The following is a 20,999-nucleotide window of genomic DNA, read 5'->3' as shown; positions in this document are numbered from 1 at the left end:
GATTTTCCTCCAGTGAGCTCTGGGGCCGGGCAAAACAGGGAAGTCCATTGATCCCTCTTCTTGATGGGATTCCCTCCAAAAGATCTCAATCTCCACCCTGAACTTACTACACAAAGGAGCAGCTGATGAGCTGTGAAAAGCCAAAGTGTTCTTTCCTTTGTTAATTATTGTGGAAAATAAAAATCACAGTGATTTAGCGCTCAATAAAAAGTGCTTGGAATTTGCAAACTGATGAATAACTTGATGAGTCATGCTCTCCTCTACAGAAGTTGCAAGTCAAAATAAGCACACGTGTAGAAAAGATGCAACACTGAATGTTTATTTGTCGAGTTCACAATAAACAGGAAGCGTCGAGTGAACTGCTCAGTCTCCCTTCAACCCTGTTGTTCAAACACAACACTGTTCCAGAATCATTTGTTAATCAGGAGTTAACGCATGTAAATCCACTCTTTGCTTTAGTAGCCAATGAAAACATTTTCACTTGCGTAATATAATATAACACCTCCACAGTGGGCTTCCCTTTCAAAACATCCTGTGTAGGTTTGTAAGTTTAATATCATTCATTTTCAGCAGTTAATGGCATTTTATCTGCTGAAGTTACTCTGTTGCATCACTTATTTTTATTTCAAAATTATGTCATTTTTCAAAATAGAGTTTTACTAATTCATTGCTACAGAATACACAAAGCTGTTTTTCCTCCGACTGCTGCAATTATTTTATACACAAGACAGAAACAAGAGCCATGGCTCAGTCCACATCAAGTATCAGAAACGGCAGCTTTTAGGCCGACAGTTGTAGTGGTTCATCAGGTTACAGCAGAGAAGCTGTGGAAAAAAAATCTTTTCTACAAGTTAACAAGAAAAAACTGAGCAAAACGAAAACATCCCGGTAGTTCCACAGAACGCTGTCCTGCTTCATCAGCACTTTGTCTGGGATTTGAATCTTCAGAGCAAAGTGAGCACATCTCTGGAAACGACGTTGACGGCTCAAATAAGAAGCTGAAGAATAGCTCCAAAACCATACCAGCCACTGAGCAAAGTGTGGTCTTTAAAATCCTATAAAACGTCCACAATTCCCAAAATCACTCAAACAAACAATGAGGGTCAAACATTCAAGTAGGAGTTCAAGAAAACAAAAAAAAAAAGACCAAATAAAAGTGATGAAAACAACAAAACACATCAAAATATGACTGAAAATATCTGAAGGGATCGGCAGCAACCTAGCAACGCATTCAAGCCCCAATGACCAGTTAGTTTGCCATGTCCATCATTTACATACACTCCCAAAAGGAAAGAAACGTTATCACAGAGGAAACCTTGAAAACAAGCAGTAAATATGATGGTACCGATCGCTTATTTACAACACAGGTAAGCTATTTCAACAGGTGTTTGCGAACGATGATGCAAGTTGTTAGTTTCTGGTCCACACGGTGATTCGCTGTGGGTAACGATTGAAACATGCAGTGTTTCAGTGCTCCCTCTAAGCCTTAAAAGTGAAATGGGACCACAAAGCTCAGCAGAGAGAAAGACAGACCAGCTCGCTGCATTTTCCACACCTAAACCATCGTAGTTTGGATTCATGTTTTCCCCTAAAGGCAACAATGGGTGCATCGATGTGCAGTTCATTCAGCATCAAGAATGTGTCGACACAGTGTGAGAGGTATTATATTTACAGTAAGTTTACAGACATGTTAAACTGCCCATAATATGCTTAAAGGATCTCTGCGTCTTTTAGCCTGTTATCTGCCTTCTTTTATTCAAACCTATAAAAGATCAAAGTCCAGGAAAAATGCTGCTCAGCTGCCTTAAAGGATTAGTTTATAGTCCAATCTTCACTCCAGTTACACAACGATATAATGCTCCACCAAGCAGCATTAAATACAACCAAAAAAAAAATCCATCGAGCACATTAAAGTCTAATGTGAACCAGCCGAATCGTTCAGCTGAGCACTGCTGAAAATCCTGATGTTCCAGTAGCAAACATATCTGACTTATTTCACACAAGACTGCAGCTGTTCCAGGATTTGGGCCATATTTCTATTTAAGAGGAACTTAAAAGTGAAAGAATGTGTCGCATACATGGCTAACTTTAACATTAGCTTCAAAGGAGGCTGTTAAGGAGAAAAGTATGAGCACTTTAAATCTGACGAGACCAATTCATCCTGCTGATTATGAACATATTTGTATGCAGATCAAATTACATCATCCTCCAAAGCTTGGATCCAGCTCCCTGTGGGGAATAAAGCCTTTGCCATCACTCCCACTGAAGCAAATGTAGCCAAAGTCCACCTCTCTCGTCTGATCTGTCCTTCTGCCAGGTAGTAGTGAATATATCCTCTTACAGCATCTATAAGCAAACCTCTTATTACCTGCATTAAGATGCCATAATCATCATTAGTAGTGTGAATTCAATTGCAATCTTCTAAGGAGCTGCAGCGCTAACCTCTGGCTGTAAGCAGGAGAGACTGTGGCTATTAAAGCATTAGCAGTGCTTTATCACTGCTACATTAACTAGAGCAGTAGTGACTGCAGCACTTAGCAATTTACACACCAGCAGGTAACACTAGTATTAGCAAACAATATGTCGAGCTAAGTTATATGCTGCAAGAAGCTATTACTGGCCATCACATTGTTCTTACAAAAAGCATTCTAAGCATGTTAGCATATGCGGAGCTAACGCATGCAGCGATGTGGATTAGCACGTTCTATAAGCTCTATGCTAGTGACTAGGTGGAGTGAAAGCAGGCGTAGAGGGAGCACTGATTGATTCACTGGTGTCACATCAGTATGTCCAGGTCGTCTCCGTGATCGTCCTCCTCTGTCACCCGTAGCGACAGGACCTCCTCGTTCAGAAACAGCCCGCTCAGTCGCTCCTTTCGGGCCTGCCGCTGCTCTTTGAGCTGTCGCTTGCGGAGGGCTTTCTGCTGAAGCTTTCGCTGCTTTGAACGTTTCTGGAAGAGACGGTGTGTGGAGAGAGGAGTTAATAATAACAATAAATAAATCGTGGGTCTAAATGCTCTGATATGAGCAGACGTCAGCAGTGTGACAGCATTTTGTAGAAACGGATACAAGTCAACTTCAACCCTTTCAGTAATTTGCATTTCACAGCTCAACAATCCATCAGAGCATTTCATCTAAAACTGTGTAAGCACATTCTCACAGCTGTTGTTGTGAACATCCAGCCACTGCTTCACCAGCTCCACCATCTGTCAGCTACAACCTGCTCTCTCATATGTCCCCAAAAAAGGCTGATTTCTGTTTTATGATTGCAGTTTACTTTTTTTTTTAATTTATATATTTTTTATTAAGGTTTCAAAAGCAGGCATTCACAGTATGTACATCATGTAAGCATACTTCTTGCTTAGGTTATCTGCCTTAGATACCGAAATAGTATTTTAATTTACATCCGAATCATAAAGAAAGAATATTTACAACTATAGAAACAATTGAAACAATCACATAATCCGAAATAAGAAAAACAAACAAAACCAACAAACCTACAAACAAAACAAAAACAAACAAACAAACAAACAAACAAAATGGATGTGTTGGTAGGGGGTGATCCTATAAATATATACTCTCATACATCACAGTTATTGGTTTGTGAAAATAAAATCTGGCCTATGAGGCGTGATATATTTGACCCAGTTTTCCCAGTATGATGTAAATTTCTCCAGCTTGTGGTTGGCAGAAGCTGTTATCTTTTCCATGTTATAGATTTCCATTGTGATTTCCATCCATGTACTTATGTTTGGGCTCTCCGGGGATAACCATTTTCTGGTGATACTCTTTTTACAGGCCATCAGTAGAATAATGATTGCAGTTTACAAATAGTTTTCTTGTTAGCTGAACCTTATTCTACAATTTGTTAATCCTGAAAAGGCTCACGTGTACTCCACAAACAATGAAAGAGATATTTAAGCTAGAGACAAAGCACATACCAATGATCTGAACTGAGACTTTCTTTGGTTGAGAACAACTGTGGGAATCATAGTATGGCAACAGAACTGGCACTGGAAAATATTATCAGTTACACAACGCAAGACAAAACACACAATTCACCTCAGGATCAAAGCTTAGAGACAAGGCTGCAAAGACATTCTTGTTAGTCTTGTGATGCTTTCCTACATCTTGTGACTTAACAGATCCTAACGAGCCAACTTACAGCTGATCCAGGCTAAAATCTAACCATTGAGAATCTATTCTCTCTTTACTGTGTGATCTCCATCATGCTGCCCCCTGATTACACTCAGACTGCACTCTGAGACTTCCTGTGTTTGTGTCTGAAGAAAAAACAATCAAAGATCACTCAAGCGATGAGCTCTATTCTAACACAGCACAGCAAAGTTCACCAAACTGATTAAATCACTGAATCAATTATTTTTCCTCAGCAGTTCACATTAGATCATAATTATTTTAGATCACAGTGGATGTCAATATTTAAAGTCGCAATTAACAGCAGTTTAAAGAAATGTAAACTCTGCTGTCTGACAAAGTTCATGAAAAGGAAAAAAAAAAAGTCTAGTTCTGAAATGCAGGGTAGGGCTGGGCCATATTATACCGTTCACGGTAATACCGGTATAATGTTAGGCAACGATAGGAAAATGAAATTTCGCGATAGAATGGGAGTAAAACGCGCATGCGCAGTGCCTTTGTTTTCATACGCACATGGCCGATTGTTGAGTGAAACAGATGAACCAGAATTGGTTTGTAAAAATGGTGCAACTTCAGTGATGTGGAACTGGTTTGGTGTTTGTCCGTCAGATACACAACAAAGCACATTTTTTTGCAGAACATGCAAGCAGCCGTTGTTATTGTCGTATTTGTCGGACTAAGATGCTCTTAAATCTGGGAGTAATCTGGGTCCTAAACTCCGTATGCTTCAGGTCAAACAACACTGCAGCATCACTTAGAGTTAAAAACTGTCTAAATTCTTTCATCTTTAATAAAACGATCAGCATTGCTGCTTTACCAGGTGTAACTATAAAGTTTAACTTCCAGGCATCCATGAAAACAAAAGTTATTACATTTAACGGAGTTAGAAGTTAGCAGGAAGCTAGCGGAAGTTAGCTCGCTAGTTTCGCTAGTTACCTAAGCATGATATAGCATGTTCTGACTGAGAGATTTCTGAAAAAAAAAATCAAACGTACAGCTCTGCTATCACTTCCAACATAAATGAAGACAGGAAACTAAACAGCAGTGACGTTTGTAGGGTTACTGAAGTTGGGCTAGCTGGTATATAATGATGTGCTACGTGATCGCTAGCGACACAGCTATGTTAGCATAACATAAACAGTGAAGCTGGAGGATGAACGCTAACTTTTTTCCACTTATAAAAGTTAACGTGAAGGTTCCTCATGGTTAGAGACAAATGCAATCGCATGGCAGGATGCTGTAAACGGACCAAACTTCAGTCAGGAGAACAACTGAGATAATCCATAACAACTGAGATAATCCATCCATAATACGAGGTTAGTCATTAATATACTGCAACAACATGGGAATAGAGCAGCTGCCAGAGAATTCAACATTAAGGAATCAATGGTACAGAAATGGAGGAAGCAAGAAGAATGAGTTTAATAAAGTTTGATTTATCTGACTGCTTTGTTTCGCTTAATGTGCCTTATAATCCCGTGCACCTTATGGTCCGAAAAATGCGTACTGCACACTGCAGTTTAATGTTGCAAAGCACCTCTTTTTAACTTCAGTGGATATTATACATGGTTATGCTCAGGACATGTCAGCCCATTTCTACTGGAAATGCCTTTTGGTTAAACTTTCAGCAAGGAATTTGCATTTGCACTGTTGCATTTTTATAAAGCTTTAATGTACATAAAAACCAGCTTCTTGTTTAAGTGAAAATAAATGGAAGGTTGTCTTTTTGCGCTAGTAATGTTGTGGAGTTGTATTTTGTCTCGCATCCATTATATCGTCAGTTATATCGTTATCGCAAATTTTCAAATATATATCGTGATAAATATTTTTGGCCATATCACCCTGCTCTAATGCTGAGTGGTTTCTCGTAATCACACCAACCACAGTCCTCACTTCCTTAGATTCAGTGAGAGTCTCCACACTCATACGCCTGTAGTGATCCTCCACAAGAGTCCCAGTTTCTCACGTGGGCCCTTGGGTAAATTAATTGCCCACCTCTGCGCTCAGGTATTACAGTCACACAGTCTCCTCTGCTGCTACACCACAGTGTGAGGGTGAGGGGAGGAGCGGTGCTGATAACAACTTGGTCATCTGTTATAAGTCCAAGAAAGGCTTCCAAGCAAGCGTTCGTCAATAGAAAACTCTCACTCAAGTTTCAAGGGCAGAAAATGTGTAACAATTATTAACACAACGCCAAATGTCCTTCTGTATAGAACAATCAAGATCTGCAACTGTTCTTCCAGTGTTTCAGAGATATATATTATAACCACTGGCCCGGACTCTGCAGAGCAAAATATTTACCAAGAAAACAAAAACTGTTTTTCATTTTTCAACATTCATCTTTCTTACTTTAGAGTCTCGTATGCGTTCTGCAGCACTGGAAAGATTTCCATCACTGTGAGCTCTGCTAATATTAGCAACACTGCTCCCACTACAGGCAGAGGCTGTACCCCCTGGAACACAAGGCACAGACACTGTTAGAAACATCAAGACCAGAATGCAGGGGAGCAATTTTATCTTGGCAAAAGCTGGAAGTACCAACATAAGCACAGACTCCTGTGGCCGTGTCAAACCAGGCAGCATCGTACCTGCTACAGAGTTGGAGGCAGTAGATCCAGTGGAGGAGCTGGCAGAGCTGACCATGCTGGCGTTACTGCTGCTGGCTCCGCTGACGCCGCCTGTACTGGCACTGCTGTGGCTGCTCCTCTTCCAGCCCTCCCTGGTGCTGCTGGCTCGCTGCCTGGGGCTGTGCTCCCTGATGTAGTTACGCACCTAATGACGTCACACAGATCCATTAAAAGGGGAGTTTCTGAACAACTCTCGACAGCGCTGCTCCTCAATATGCAGCAGCTACAAAGCTGTTGTTGCTGCTCACCTGTTTGAGCTTCTCATCGGTGAGACAGTTGAGCTCGATGATGAACTCGCTGTCAGTGGGAGAGATCTGAGCACAGGGGTCAATGATCTTGATGATGTCGAGCTGCTCTCTCAGGCCCATCTCTGTGCTGACCTTCCGGCTCAGATACTCAATGTACTCCACCTAGAAGGGGAAATTCAATTCAATTCAGCTCTATTTAAATGGCATCAAATCACAACGATGGCTGCTTCAAGGCACTTTACATTGTAAGGTAAAGATGCTACAATAATACAAAGAAAACCCCAACTATCATACGACTCTGCATGAGCAAGCGCTTTGGCAACAGTGAGAAGGAAAAACTCCCTTTTAACAGGAAGAAACCTTCAGCAGAACCAGGCTCAGGGAGGGGCGGGGCCATCTGCACGACCGGTTGGGGGAATAACACACCAGTTCAACTGACTGTATATCGAAATGTATTACAGGTTAAAAAAAATAGACAAACAAATGAAAAAATAATAGACGACACACTGCAACAAACAAAACCACGCAAGACAGAAAACACCTGGCTCATTAGCTTTAATGCTAATTCTGAGCACTCAGCACAAAACGAGCTTGTTTTGTTTACTTGTTCATCGTTGGTCATGGCACTCCAAGGCAGCTCATCCAGGTTGCGATGAGGGTGGGGCTTCGGCTTCCTCTTGGAAAACAAACATGGTGAACTTGGCACACTTGGAATTATGTCAGAGAGGACATCACTGCCACTTGCAATGTCACTTCCTGGTAACTGGGAAAACAACAATGGAAACAATTAGATTAGGACATGACAAGATAGGATTGTTTAGGAAAGCCATTTTCCACATTCATACAGATAAAGCAACAAGTGCAAATGACTTACAACTCCTACTAAACATGAGCACCTACAGAATATTAAAAATCAGACCGACTAATAAGCTACCTGCCACTCAAATTCACTGTCAGACCAGTCCCAGTATGTGCTGATAGAGGAGGAGACGTCACTGCAAACACTGCCTTCAGGAAACAAATCCAGCGATGTGAGTTCTTGGTCGTCCAGAAGGGAGTAGCAGTCGTCTTGATCCCCCACAGAGACGGAGGAGAAGAGCTCCTCGCTACACTCAGAGCTGGCAACACTGGTACCACAGGAAGTAAGGTTCCACCTGAGGAGAACAGAGTGGACATCAAAATTAATCTTTTAAGTGACTTCTAGAAGTTGTTCTCTTCTCTCTTTTTAGACCAGTAAGGTAAAAGAAAAGCACAGATGAAGGATTTGGGGAGGATTACAGAACAGCTGGACCTTTGTTCGCCTGTGCCTTCAAATTAAGATAATAAAACGTTGCTCCAACAGTTGTTCACTTGGCAGCCACTGCTAGGTGATAATTAAACTATTTTGCACAGTTTCAGGCTGTAACACTTGGCAACAATGTTTCAGCTACTGTCTGATTTGGAGATAAAACACTTTTATTTCTTATGTTTGTGTTTAATTTGCTAAATCCTAATATGACAGTTCAAATAATTGATTGGCTACAATTTCCAAGATATTTATGTTTAACATTTTATACCTATGCACACTGTTAACCTAAGTTTTAATCATGAACTGTTAGCTTATGTCTTTTCATCTGTTTATGGTCACTTCATATGATATTTCACCTTTCTTCATTATAGAGAAGACTTAACGTGAAAGTCAAAGCAGCCCCACCAGCCCCGAACTAACCATCCAAGCAGTGGACAGCAGTAAAACTTTAGATGTGTCTCGTCACTGTTGTGCATTTGCGACTCACTAAATAAACCATACAAAGAGCAATGAACATGCTGCTGCTGTGTTCTTAAGCACAAAAAAATTACAAGTACCCTGTTTTTCGTGCTTTTCCAACTTTAGTACTAGAACACACTAACACATGAATCAGTTTTGACATGGAGCACAGGTCATGATATGTAGACATTCTGCTTTTAAGACATGTCTACATGTCTGACTATTGACTTATTCCATCATTTAACAATTCAGGACAGCAGTAGAGGAAATGTAAAGGTTATACTAGGGCTGGGCGATATATCGAGTTTTTTAAAGATATCGATATATTTTCATACGAGATATAAGATGTGACAATATCGTTTATATCGATATAGTCTATGTTACGTTATAATTATACTTGTGGAGCCGCAGGTTTGCCTCTCTTTCGTCCACTTTTGTCTATACGCAACGTTACTCGGCCTCGCCTCTCCTTCACTGAACCCAACTCCCCCTCCCCCATAGCTTCACCTGCAGGCAATGACAAGATGAAAGCGGAAAATCTCCGTTAGCGAGTTACCGTGCGTGGGGCTGGACGGCGTCAACATGTTAGCGAGCTAACCGCACTAACGAGCTAACCGCGCTAACGACATGCAGCCCGGAGGGGCTGCACGGCCTAAAATCCTTTCCTTTTCTCAAAAATCGACAGCGCGCCTTATGTATGAATTCTGGTTATGCTTACTGACCGCGAACCGATTTTATGTGGTGCACAGCGCTCAGCAATCTGTCAAAAAATGTTTTAATATGACTTTGCTAAACTACGGAGCTGCACCGCTTGATGGATTGTCGGAGGATTACGGCTACAGAGGAGGAGCCTCGCGGAGTGATACGTACTGTGTGTGTATAAGGACCACAAATGGCACCTGTTCAGAGACGTGGTGCAGCTGTGAAATCTGTCTCTTTGTTATTATGCTCAGCGTCTATTAGTTTACATTTTGACTGCACAATTGTGAGCTTTTTGTTATGCACAAAAACAACATTGTTTTCTTTTATTTATGGACCATGATTATTTAATAAATGCTGATAATTTATTTTTGAGTAATATCTACGCTGTATGTAAATAAAAGTGCCCGTGTGACATCTGGGACACAGTGTGACTAAGAACTCTCTTTTTGTTCTTAACTTATGGCTTTAAAAAAAAAAATCGAGATATATATCTTATATCGCCATGCAGCTAAAAAATATCGAGATATGAATTTTGGGTCATATCGCCCAGCCCTAGGTTATACACATTTTACTGGTGCACATTATGAGTCACAGTACTTTCAATGGCATATTGCGAATGAAATGCAAATTAAAAAATATATATTACTTGTGTGAATTTTTAATATGCATAAAAAAGATTTAACTTTACTTTGCAGCATTATAGAATTCCTGTTACTGGGAATGTGTCTAATCCAAGAGAACATCATATGATGTGAAATCTGAAAATTGCATTTTATGCTTCATATCAGCAAATTTCATAAAAAATATGTGAACTCTGTAGTTTATGAAGAGGTGCTGTCAGAAAATTAGCAGCTACTCCAAATTAAACAATTAGAATAATTTAAACAAGTTTAGCATTAGTAAATGAGTCAAGTTTGACTGCATTTATGTGGAAGCATTTTGGCTGCAGAGGAGTATAATCTGTAACTTTCCACATACGGTTACAAAACTCTTCCAATTTGCCAAGCAGACTGGAAACAGGCAACAGGATGTTCCAATTTAAAGTTCTTCTGCATTTACAGGGCATACCACTCATGCACATCTGTGGCACACAGAGTTTATCTGATGCATTTACTTCCTTTAGAAAAGAATCTGGATAGTCCCAAAAGAGTGACAACTAACAGATACTTTATCTATCAGCCAAGGATTAATTTGCACCACCAAGAGTGGTAATTTGCCGGTTCAGATAGAGGGGGAGGAGGTGGAGGTGGTCAACAAGTACAAGTACCTCGGGCTGTGGGTGGACAATAAACTGGACTGGTCATGCAACACAGAGCACCTGTATAAAAAAGCCCAAAGCCGACTGTACTTCCTCAGGAGGCTGAGGTCTTTTAACATCTGCAGGAAGCTCCTGAGGATGTTTTACCAGTCAGTGGTTGCTGGAGTACTTTTCTATGCTGTGGTGTGCTGGGGGAGCAGCACAGCAAAGAAGGACTCATCCAGGCTGGAGAAACTGATCAGGAGGGCTAGCTCTGTGGTCGGCATGAAGCTGGACACTCTGGTGACAGTGGCAGAGAAAAGGACATTAAAGAAACTGATGGACATTATGGACAATGCCAGGCATCCTCTGCACACGGCCATTAACAACCAGAAGAGTCTGTTCAGTGACAGGTTGCTTCTCCCAAAGACAAGAACTAACAGACTTAAAAACTCCTTTGTCCCACACGCCATCAGACTGTTTAACTCCTCTCTGGAGGGGAGAGGGAGGGGAAACAGGAGGACAAAGGAGGGGGGAACAACTAAGCTGTAGTGCCTCTTCACCTCACTGTGCAATACCTTTTGTGCAATACTTTTGTAAATAGTCAACGGTGCAATAGACCTCAATACTTGAAATGTGCAATTCACTTGTATTTTTATTTTTATTCCTATTTATTCTATTCATCCCCTTCGTATATTTTATTTATATTGTCTCTGTATTTATATGTGTGTGTGTGTGTGTGTGTGTGTGTATATATATATATATATATATAATATTCTGTAACTCTGTAACTTCTGTCGGTGCTGTGCTTTTTTGGAAATCGAATTTCCCAGAGGAACCCACCCGAGGGATTAATAAAGTTCTATCTAATCTAATCTGAAATCCCATCATTGTTACACAGTAACATTAAAGATCCTGTGTCTACTCTTTAAGGGTTTTTGTAGTTTTTTAAAAAAAAAACCTGAGGTGTAAATATGAGCTGTGAAAATCTGAAACCTCTCACTGCTGGGATTCCTCTAGTCCCCCAGCAACAAGACTGGCTGCTAGCTTAGCAAGCCACTTAGAATTTCCTCTTCTTACACAGATAGAGGGCTAACAATAGACACTTTACAGTAGCAGCACTTTGAGGGGACTGTTGTTGTGATTTGGTGTTGTATAAATAAAACTGAATCGAATTGAACTCAAGAGTGTTAAAGGCAACAGGGATGTCATTCAGGTCTGTATCCTCAGCACTGTAGGCTCCACACCACTACAGAGCTCCAAAATAGGGGTATACAGGCACAGTAGATACATGTACAAACACAAATACAGTCATTCTGTACTTGCCTGTTACTGTGAAAGCGATGCAGAGGATCCGTTCGATGACACGATGATAGCTGACAGCCAAAATCGCTGACATCCAGAGTTCCCACATCACTCAGGTTGGCCCTTTGGGAGAGGAGAGGGAAAGGCTCCTCCGGGGCCAAAAACTTCTCATACAAAGATTCAGACATGGTAAATCTGTATCTGAAATAAAGGAGGAGGGTAATAAATAGGCAGGGCTATGTTTCAATACACCTTCAAATAAATACATTATGCAAGGTCGTTATGCTGGACTGTACATGTGTTAACCTTCATAAGGCTTGTTTGTGAACACAACTGTTGATGCCACTGTTTATTAGGGGTGCAACTAGGGCTGCTCGAGTATGGCAAAAATGATAATCACGATTATTTTCACTGAAATTGAGATCTCGATTATTTGACAATACTTTGGTGTCACGGTTCGATATTTATCAAAAATACACAAGGTGGAAGGTGTATACAATTCAGAATAACAGCTAATATTAATAAACTAAGAGACAGTGTAGTTACTCCTGTTTAATGTTTTATTATCGTATTTTACTCATTAGCTAACAAAACTGAAATGGTGTTGGCTTCACAAGAATTATTCTTAGAAGCTTCCGACAGGTAAGCTAACTTGTTTTGCGGATCGCAGCTACGTTCTTCTTCGTTGGTATTGCGTGCAGTCTGGCCAGACCATATAAGCGATACTGCCCCCATAACTTCCTGTAGTGTATTGCAGTTACAAAAACACGTTTACATCGTTTTCGCATATGACGCGTCGACGATAAAATTCCGCGTCAACATATTTTTATTAATGACGTCTTCAACGAATCAGGGGAAAGGGGGGCACAAAGAAATACCTTTCTTTCTTATTCTCATTTTAAATGTCTAGCTTTTAATAAATAATTATCTTAATCTTACACCCAAAGTTAATCTGATGTAAAATGTATAGAAGTCCACTATTTATATAGTAACTATTAAATCTCTTTTTTTTCTTTTTTTTTTGCTGGGAGTTGGCAACCCTGTTAGTTAGGTTGTTTAATATTTCTGCTAAGTACTCGTTAAAATACCAGAATAGGAAGGATGGAGGATTTAAGTTTATTAAATTGATCAGTACTGCTGAACTATGAAATATTTTGGGTGCAGTGTATTTTTTGCATACAAGTATAACAAAATAGCTTTAGTATGAACTTGAGTATGAACTCATACAAAATGCAGCAAGATATTAAAAAACTGCTTTATTGATTAAAAAGCACACTATATCGGATTCATATCGGTATCGTCAGATATCCAAATTTATGATATCGGTATCGGACATTAAAAAAAAGTGGTATCGTGCCATCTCTACTTAAAACACTGTGAGATATGCCAGGTTTTTGACTAGCGTTCTGCTCATGTTTTTGTAACAGGCTGCTAGTAACAAAGTGCCTGAAGATACAATTTAAAATTGTCTGTGAAGGTTCTCAGTCATCCAGGTCATCGTAGTCAAAGGAGCTTGCAAAGAAAAGTGTCTGGACTTCTTTAAGTTACTTGAAGACGTTTCACCTCTCATTCGAGAAGCTTCTTCAGTTCTAAGGCCAAATGGTGGGGAGTCCCAGATTAAAACCTAGTGGGAGTGTCCCCCCGCAGAGGGACAAAAGGACCCCCTGATGATTCTCTAATCGTCTGAGCCAAGGTGTGGGTCCCAATCAGCCAGAGTTTCGGGTGAGCTTTTCTTTGCAAGCTCCTTTGACTACAATTTAAAATTGTTTCTTTGCCAAATTGTGATGTGATACTGGTTCATCTCTCGAGTTAATAAATTATTATATAATTTATTCTAACATATTTGCTCCACTGCACACGTTTTTTATTGTTTGTACTGTGCATGTCTAATCTGTTTATACTGGGATCAAAGAAAAAAAAACGGACTTCTGTCCCTTGTATGTGTACATGTACTTGGTCAATAAATCTAACTCTGATTGTTCAGATACTAAAAAAAAGTCACTAATGGTGAAAACCTGTTTTTCGTCCAAGCATCAGTAAGAAGAAACATCTACCGATTTACTTTAATGGAAAAACTAGTTGGGCTACCTACTATGAATGCTTTTTACTTAGCAACTGTGCTAATAATAAAGCTCATAATCAACTGTTGGCTCTGTTATTTGGCACAGCTTAGACTCAAAGTAACTGGTAAACAGCCTGAATACTTCAAGTTACGGTAAACATAACCCCACGCGTTAAAAGCGCGCGCGCGCGCGCTCGCACACATATATGTAAAGGCTTTGATAAAGCCAGCTCCATTAGCTTGAGTAGAACTTACATAAACAGTATCGTGTTTAGAAAACGCGAGCATAAGCCTCTGACATCACAACACAAGCTAACATCCTTAGCTTGCTGCTAATCCTCCGAAATATCTATGTAGCGTTTGCTAATACACAAAACGATCTGAAACTCCCATTTCCCAACAAATGCCATGTGTGAACGCTATGTGAACAGGTCTAAGCTGTAACTAAGAAGCTATCGATATTAAAAATCCTACCTTTTGGTTGTTCAAAAAGAGACCACTTCTATCGCCTCCATTTGCAAATCCGTTTTCCTCTAAACGACGAGCTGAGCTCTCACCGCGAGACTCCGCGGAATGAGAGTCATGTGACATGAAGGCGGAAGCTGTCGCACAAATACAAAACTAGCTAGACAAATCCCTCTCTAACACCAATTTCTCATCTTTTTATCTGTTAATTCTGTATGTTAGTGAACACCGAGGCATGTCTTCCAGCCATTCAAAGGACTCTTTGAGCTTTCTGGGAGGCAGAATACCACCGGAAGTCGAGTCATTGTCAAAAAACTTGAAGGATGTGGACCAAGAGTTGTTCCGAAAAATACTGAAAGGTAAATAAAGTCTAAAACAGAAAAAAAATAGCAAGAACTAAATAATCGTATTATATTGTGTCTATTCGAATACGTACCCTGAAACAATAAAACTGAACGCCTTTTGGTAAAGTTTATTGTGAAACTGGACCAATAACAGTATCCACAGTAGAGTTGTGACCTCCTCAGCCTCCCAGGATGTTTATGTCGTGATAAGATCTTCTGCTGATATTCGGACCAAGTGTTAGCAGTTGAAGATGCCGGATAAGTGCATTTAATGTGACTGTGAATGATTCCCTGTCCAGCTGTGGTCAGTGCCCTGGAGGGAAAGGACTGCACAGAGGGGATGAAGTCCATAGCAGAGAGCAGTGTCATCCCGCAGGAGAGGCTCTGTCACATCGTAGCTGGGATCCACAGACTGCTGTCTGAGGCCATCCGCATCCCCACAGCGTTACTTAAACAGGAGGTGAGCTGATGCTAAAGCACTAGAAATTATATTCACTGAAACAGACTTCTCAACTAACATCTTCATTCCTCTTCTGTGGTGCCTGATGGGGCATTGATTAGACCTTTAAGGAAGATTTGAAGGAGCTAAGGTGAGGGAATCATTTTTTTTCCACACCTCTCTTTGTTTCCATTTATTATCTCCACAACCCCACCCCCCAGATTCTGAAGAGGTTATTTCTATTGTGTTTTTTCTTCTTTTATTAGAATACCCGAAGACTTCATCACAGATTTCTCCAGTGTGGTTTTTGGAAATCAGTATGTTGATTTTACAACCTCAGGCATGTCCAGGATTGGTATCTCAGAGCAGTGCTACAATCAGGTTCTATTTCCTGTGCTGTTTGTGTTTTCAGCCGTGCAGCTCTAGAAGCGGCCGCCTCTCAGAAGGATCCTCATCTCCCCACACTTGAAGAATTGAAATGGAGAGTGGATGTTGCCATTTCTACAAGGTAACATACTAAACGAACTGCAAAAACAATATGGCAATATGTGCAAGAAATCTTTGTTAATGGTTAACTGCCTACTAACACAGTGTTTTAAAGCTTTCCTGGAACAATACCATCTCTTACCACCGTCTCTTACTTGCAATATAGAAATAAGTCAGGAAGAAGGGTTTAGTGAAAGATTACAAAAGATTCTACTGCACTCATTTTAAAGTCCTACTCTTTAGACTTTGTGATGATGTTTTTGCTTTTCTGTGTCGAAACAGCTCTTTAGCCCGAGCGCTGCAGCCTTCTGTTCTCATGCAGATGAAACTTTCAGATGGGAGGTTTCAACGCTTTGAGGTATTTAAACAAGTAACCTGTTCCTGATTGTACACACAATACATTCTGACCCACAGTCCCCTTCTTATTCTCATTTTATTTACTTTTAATGACGATACCAGTACCACAGTATAGATCTACATGCCAAATTTCTGTGCATAAAACCACAGTTCAGAGGGTTTTTTTCTCTTGGTCTTTTGGCTTTTAAGAGTCTTGTTGAAAGTAATAGTTGTTCAGAAGACGTTGACGGTTTCCTCGCCTCTTTGTCTTCCCAACATGACAAAGTGCCTGCATGGATTCTCTCTTAGCACTGACATGCTTGTTAGGTTAATTGGTAGTACTAATTTCGCTGTAGGGATAATTATGAGTGGTTGTCTTTAAGTATTTACGAAAATGGATGGATTTAACAATACCTTTTAAATTCCTGAAAATGTCTTATGCATTAGCAAATCTCTAACAGAACAACTACAAAGAAACGAGTCAAGGTATTGCAATCCCGAGGGTGAATCATGGGATGTACTTAGTTTTTCAAGGACCTGCATAGAGCCTTGTAAAAACTGTTGGCTCTTAATGTCAGTGAGCGAAGATATCCTTAATATGGTCATCTCAGACACAGTTCTGGCTGTGAGCATAACAGCCCCACACACCTGCTGCTAAAGGTGGATGAAGGTGAAGCCAGAATATCAGTTAAACAAGAGGGTGGCCTGAAACGGGGGAGACCCTGTGCCAGACAGTGGAAGGGAACTGGGTTGCATAAAGTCCTAGTACACAGATAAATAAAGATTACTTTTAAATGTAAATCATGCAAAGCTACACTTAAAGTATGCATTGGAAATGAGTTCATTCTCATGAGCTAACCATTGAATGAATTTCTTTTGAGAAACCTGTTAACATCATATGGATTTTTTTCTCCACATGACTGATGATGGTTGTGCACTATAGTAGTTATTCCTGGATTAACACAGAGTGTTAAACATGTTGGTTGTAAGCCAGTGGGCTAATGTAGGTCTGTTTCAGTTATTGCATAACAGGATTACAGAGGAAGTAACGTTTATTAACGGCAGCCTAACCTACAAGCCGTCCTTGACCAAGTGCCCCTGATACGTTTGCAGTGTTGTTTCTGTGCTAGTCAGCTTGCTTGTGCTTATTACAAATATTGTTTTGTTAGATGCTAAAAAAAAACAGTTGCATTTCTGAGTCTTATTTTTTTCTTTTATCAGCTTACAGAAAAAAAAACTACAGTAAAAAAAAAGCCTGATATCCATTCACATAAATGCAAAAGTGTCAGTTTTAAAACAGGAAAAAATGAAGAATAAATAGATGCACTCCACCAGGATGTGCGGCAGCCTCACTGCCACGGTGTAATGCTATAGTACGTCTTATTCAGCAGGGGGCGCCATACTCCGCATCAGCCTCAAAATGACAAACTAGAATCCACAACTGCTTTCAAAGCTGACTACCAGTGTGGTCGGAGCAGAAGCAGGGACGAGGACGCCTACTACGGATGTGCAGCGATTACGTAATCAGATTAAAGCAGAATTAGAAGATAAGCAGCAGCAACATTCGATGTGCAGTTTTTCTTTATGGGTGCAGCTCATCTCCACCTGACGCATGCTTCTCTGGAAGTGAAGGGAGGATGAATAGCAAACAGACGAGATGACTTCTTCCTTCTTCAGCACACTCTTCTTAATTAGCACTTGTGTCTGTTTGCAGTCTGACCGCTGCAAACAGATGGTGACTCACACGCAGCTTGAGACTTAAACACAGGGATGACAGGGACAGAAATTAGGGAGGCAGCAAATGAAACTCTGGGCTTAAGTATTAGAGCACAGCATTTTGCAAGGAGTCCATCTACATCCTTTAGGTAGAAATCCAGGTTTTTAATGACTTTAATGACTATTTCTTGCATTTTTAGACATTCAGACACACAGTAAACAGCTGTGGAATGTGGCTGTGTGCTTATTTTTAATGCTGAACACTTTGTGGGTGTGCTAAATGTTCTGTGGTCTTTTCCAGGTACCTGTGTCTAAATTCCAGGAGCTTCGTTACAACGTTGCTTTGATTCTCAAAGAGATGAATGATCTGGAGAAGAGGAGCATTCTTAAGATCCAAAACTAATACACCATCCGGAGCTGATGTTTATGCTAACTCATCTCTGCTCAGTTTTTAAAACTCAGTGGAGCTTTTCTACATTTTTTCATACGATGTTATGCAAGATAACGCTCTGCACGTCATTATCTTATGCTCTGATGGTGTTGGCATCCAACATACTCGAGACAAGCACTTCACCTCCTACCGTGTATTTAAAAATCTATAAAGTTTTTTGTTCTCGTTGTGCATTAGTCTTTGACGTTTGTGTCACATTTGAAAGTCCTGCAATCCCACACCTGTGCCAAAATACAAAAAAAGTCAAGTGGGCGCTCGTGCACGCTGGTCATGTGATACACGCTCCTCTTTGAAGCAGAACGTTTTGTTCCCTCACCTCTGGGACTCCATGTGACAAGAGGTCGAAAAAATTATTTAGAAGTCTTTTGGCTAAAAGCGCAACCATAAGTGTAAAAAGTAACTTTCTTTTAACTAAAAGTTTGTGTTTGTTTTCCAAAATAACATTGAGATTTTTTTTTCTCACTGTTGAACCACATTTCTGTAATAACATCTGTCGGTCACTAAATTTGTAAGGACTGTTTGATCTGTTCAGATTCAAACTGTGTCACAGAAATAAGAGTTAGATGATAAACTGTAAACTTCAAATGCTGAAAGTCATTGAAATGTATTACAAAGAAATCTTATGTGTTCTTGTGACATCTTTTTACATGAATGAAACTGATGTTTTTGATTAACTGCAGCTATTTTGTAGATTAAATGGAACTCGGTATCATTTCACTCTACTTATTTCTATTCTTTCAATGACAACATGAATGTAAGTGAACGAATGTATGGTGAGGGAATAATAGGATAGTCCCAATTTGAAAGTATTATAAAAGCAAACAAAATATTACTAACCACAATCAAGAAACACAGAAGGAAGGAAAGTACAGCTTTAGTCTGTGCTTTTCTGTTAATTTGGTGTTGTTCTGAGTGGGCGTGTCTTTAAAGTTTGCTGCAGGCAGCAAAGCATTTAGGCTAAAATATTATGCGTGATGTAACATATGAAGTTGCTTTAGCTTTGTAAGTTTGATCATTTAACTTCATATTAGACTATAAAACGAATGAGTTGCTGGATTGATCGGGATCACGATGCTAACACAAAGTTTAGCGTGATGCTCTGCTTAACAGACCTACAGACTGAACTTCATGCTGTCTCCTCAGGGCAACATTAAAACAGATGTTAAGTCTAAGCAACATAGAGAAAAAATGCTTTGTAATGTACTATTTTTCAGTTGGGATAAACTAATCCCATTGGTGAGCTAAATGAAAACTTGTACGTTTAAGCTCATCTCCTTGAATGCCTCTGTATCATTTTCAGTGCAGATGCTATTTTTAGGTCTTTTGTTGGAAGTCCTGTTGGGTTTCCCTGTAGTTGCAAAGGCAACTACAGGGAAACCCAGTAGTTGCTCGCCTGCTCGATCTCCTCCGGTGAGTGAAAACTTAAAACAGACAAAGTTGAATGAAGGCAAATATGCTGAGTAGTGGAACTGGTGAGTAACCGTTACACTCACTCTGAGCCCTAACACCATGTAGACGGTTACACCCTGTGGGAATGAACTCACACTGTGATGAATGTTAAAAATTGAGATTTAATTTCCCTTTCACCCCGTATACATATATACTAATAAGATGGTGGATGCTAATATTGAATTATATTGAAGTTTGAGATAATGAAGTCAGCATGTGCACAACTAATTAACTTTTAAAAAATCTTTTGGCTCTGTATGACATCACTGAGGGCAGATATCCTCAGTCAGACAGCTCTGACTTTGAGCACAGTAGCCCCATCAACCCTTCTGGTTGTGAGGGGCTGCCAATCAGAAGAAAGCATGGCTTAAAGTGGGAGGAGCTAGAGTGGCTTGTTTCAAAGAGTGGATGAACTGAATAAAAATGTGGAGTTGACAATGAGCATAACAGGTCCCATTAAAAGATCTACACAGAGCATCTTTAATAATTACAGTTAATAATAAATACTATGCAGATGTTATGTTTTTAGTATTTTGATGGGAATATTCTTTATAACAAGGCTGTTCTTAACAATCCCATCTGATTTCTAATAAAAAAGACCACAAATTCATCCTTACAAACACAATTCTATCTTTAACCAACAAACAGACCCACTGAAAAGTCATTTCTCTTCTTAGGAAAACATTTTGAGAAGAAAAAAAAATCAAAAATGTTATTTTCATAGTCACAAGTCTCAGTACATCCAGTACCTCAACTTCACATTTCCAAGATCAAATCAGATTAAAGACGTTTGCTACAAGCGGTCCTCTCATGCCTACAGTATCATTAGTCTGTGTTTATGCATTCTTTCCCAAATGATCCAATACCTCATAATATATTTTCACTGTCAACAAATGAACAGTGACTCTTTTAGAAACTCTCAAAGTGCAGACTTGGCAGCCATCATGCAAATATCCAGCTATCTCTCTATCCGAGCAAGACGTTGTTTAAAAGTCTGAAGAGGTGACTTTGAGGATAACTGTGTGTCCTAAATGAGCAGGCTATCCAACGTCCAGACGGTCTGCACTGGGGTTGACTATTGGCCTATTTAGAGGCACCCAATGACAGTTCAAGGTGAGAAGGAGCAAGAGAATCTCCCACTACTGTGTGTGCGTGTGCGTGTGTGTCCGGGCAAAGTAAGCATATGGCCACGTGCTTGCATAATATTCTGCCCGTGTCCTGGTTTGCATAT

General features: G+C 40.0%; 2 protein-coding genes across 2 annotated transcripts; one reads left to right on the top strand and one right to left on the bottom strand.

Moving 5' to 3' along the window:
- Positions 1-297: 297 nt before the first annotated feature.
- fam199x (family with sequence similarity 199, X-linked) lies at positions 298-14,696 on the bottom strand. The gene is made up of 8 exons (XM_085419512.1): positions 14,557-14,696; positions 12,042-12,221; positions 7,964-8,183; positions 7,634-7,792; positions 7,030-7,191; positions 6,743-6,926; positions 6,504-6,607; positions 298-2,950 (listed from the first exon to the last, which is right to left on the bottom strand). Exons 2-8 carry the CDS (start codon positions 12,206-12,208, stop codon positions 2,777-2,779), a joined length of 1,170 nt encoding a protein of 389 aa, XP_085275638.1. The 5' UTR covers positions 12,209-12,221; positions 14,557-14,696; the 3' UTR covers positions 298-2,776.
- commd5 (COMM domain containing 5) lies at positions 14,631-19,022 on the top strand. The gene is made up of 7 exons (XM_085419513.1): positions 14,631-14,906; positions 15,191-15,351; positions 15,453-15,481; positions 15,597-15,647; positions 15,743-15,838; positions 16,099-16,174; positions 18,170-19,022. Exons 1-7 carry the CDS (start codon positions 14,783-14,785, stop codon positions 18,269-18,271), a joined length of 639 nt encoding a protein of 212 aa, XP_085275639.1. The 5' UTR covers positions 14,631-14,782; the 3' UTR covers positions 18,272-19,022.
- The last annotated feature ends 1,977 nt before the right edge of the window (positions 19,023-20,999 follow it).

The sequence above is a fragment of the Rhamphochromis longiceps genome, linkage group LG2, assembly GCF_057381845.1.
Source record: "Rhamphochromis longiceps isolate RC_006_pf linkage group LG2, R_longiceps_female_GT1.1, whole genome shotgun sequence".
Classification (NCBI taxonomy): Eukaryota; Metazoa; Chordata; class Actinopteri; order Cichliformes; family Cichlidae; genus Rhamphochromis; species Rhamphochromis longiceps.
The sequence above is the reverse complement of the archived record's forward strand: the minus strand, read 5'-3'. Positions and strand labels throughout refer to the sequence as shown.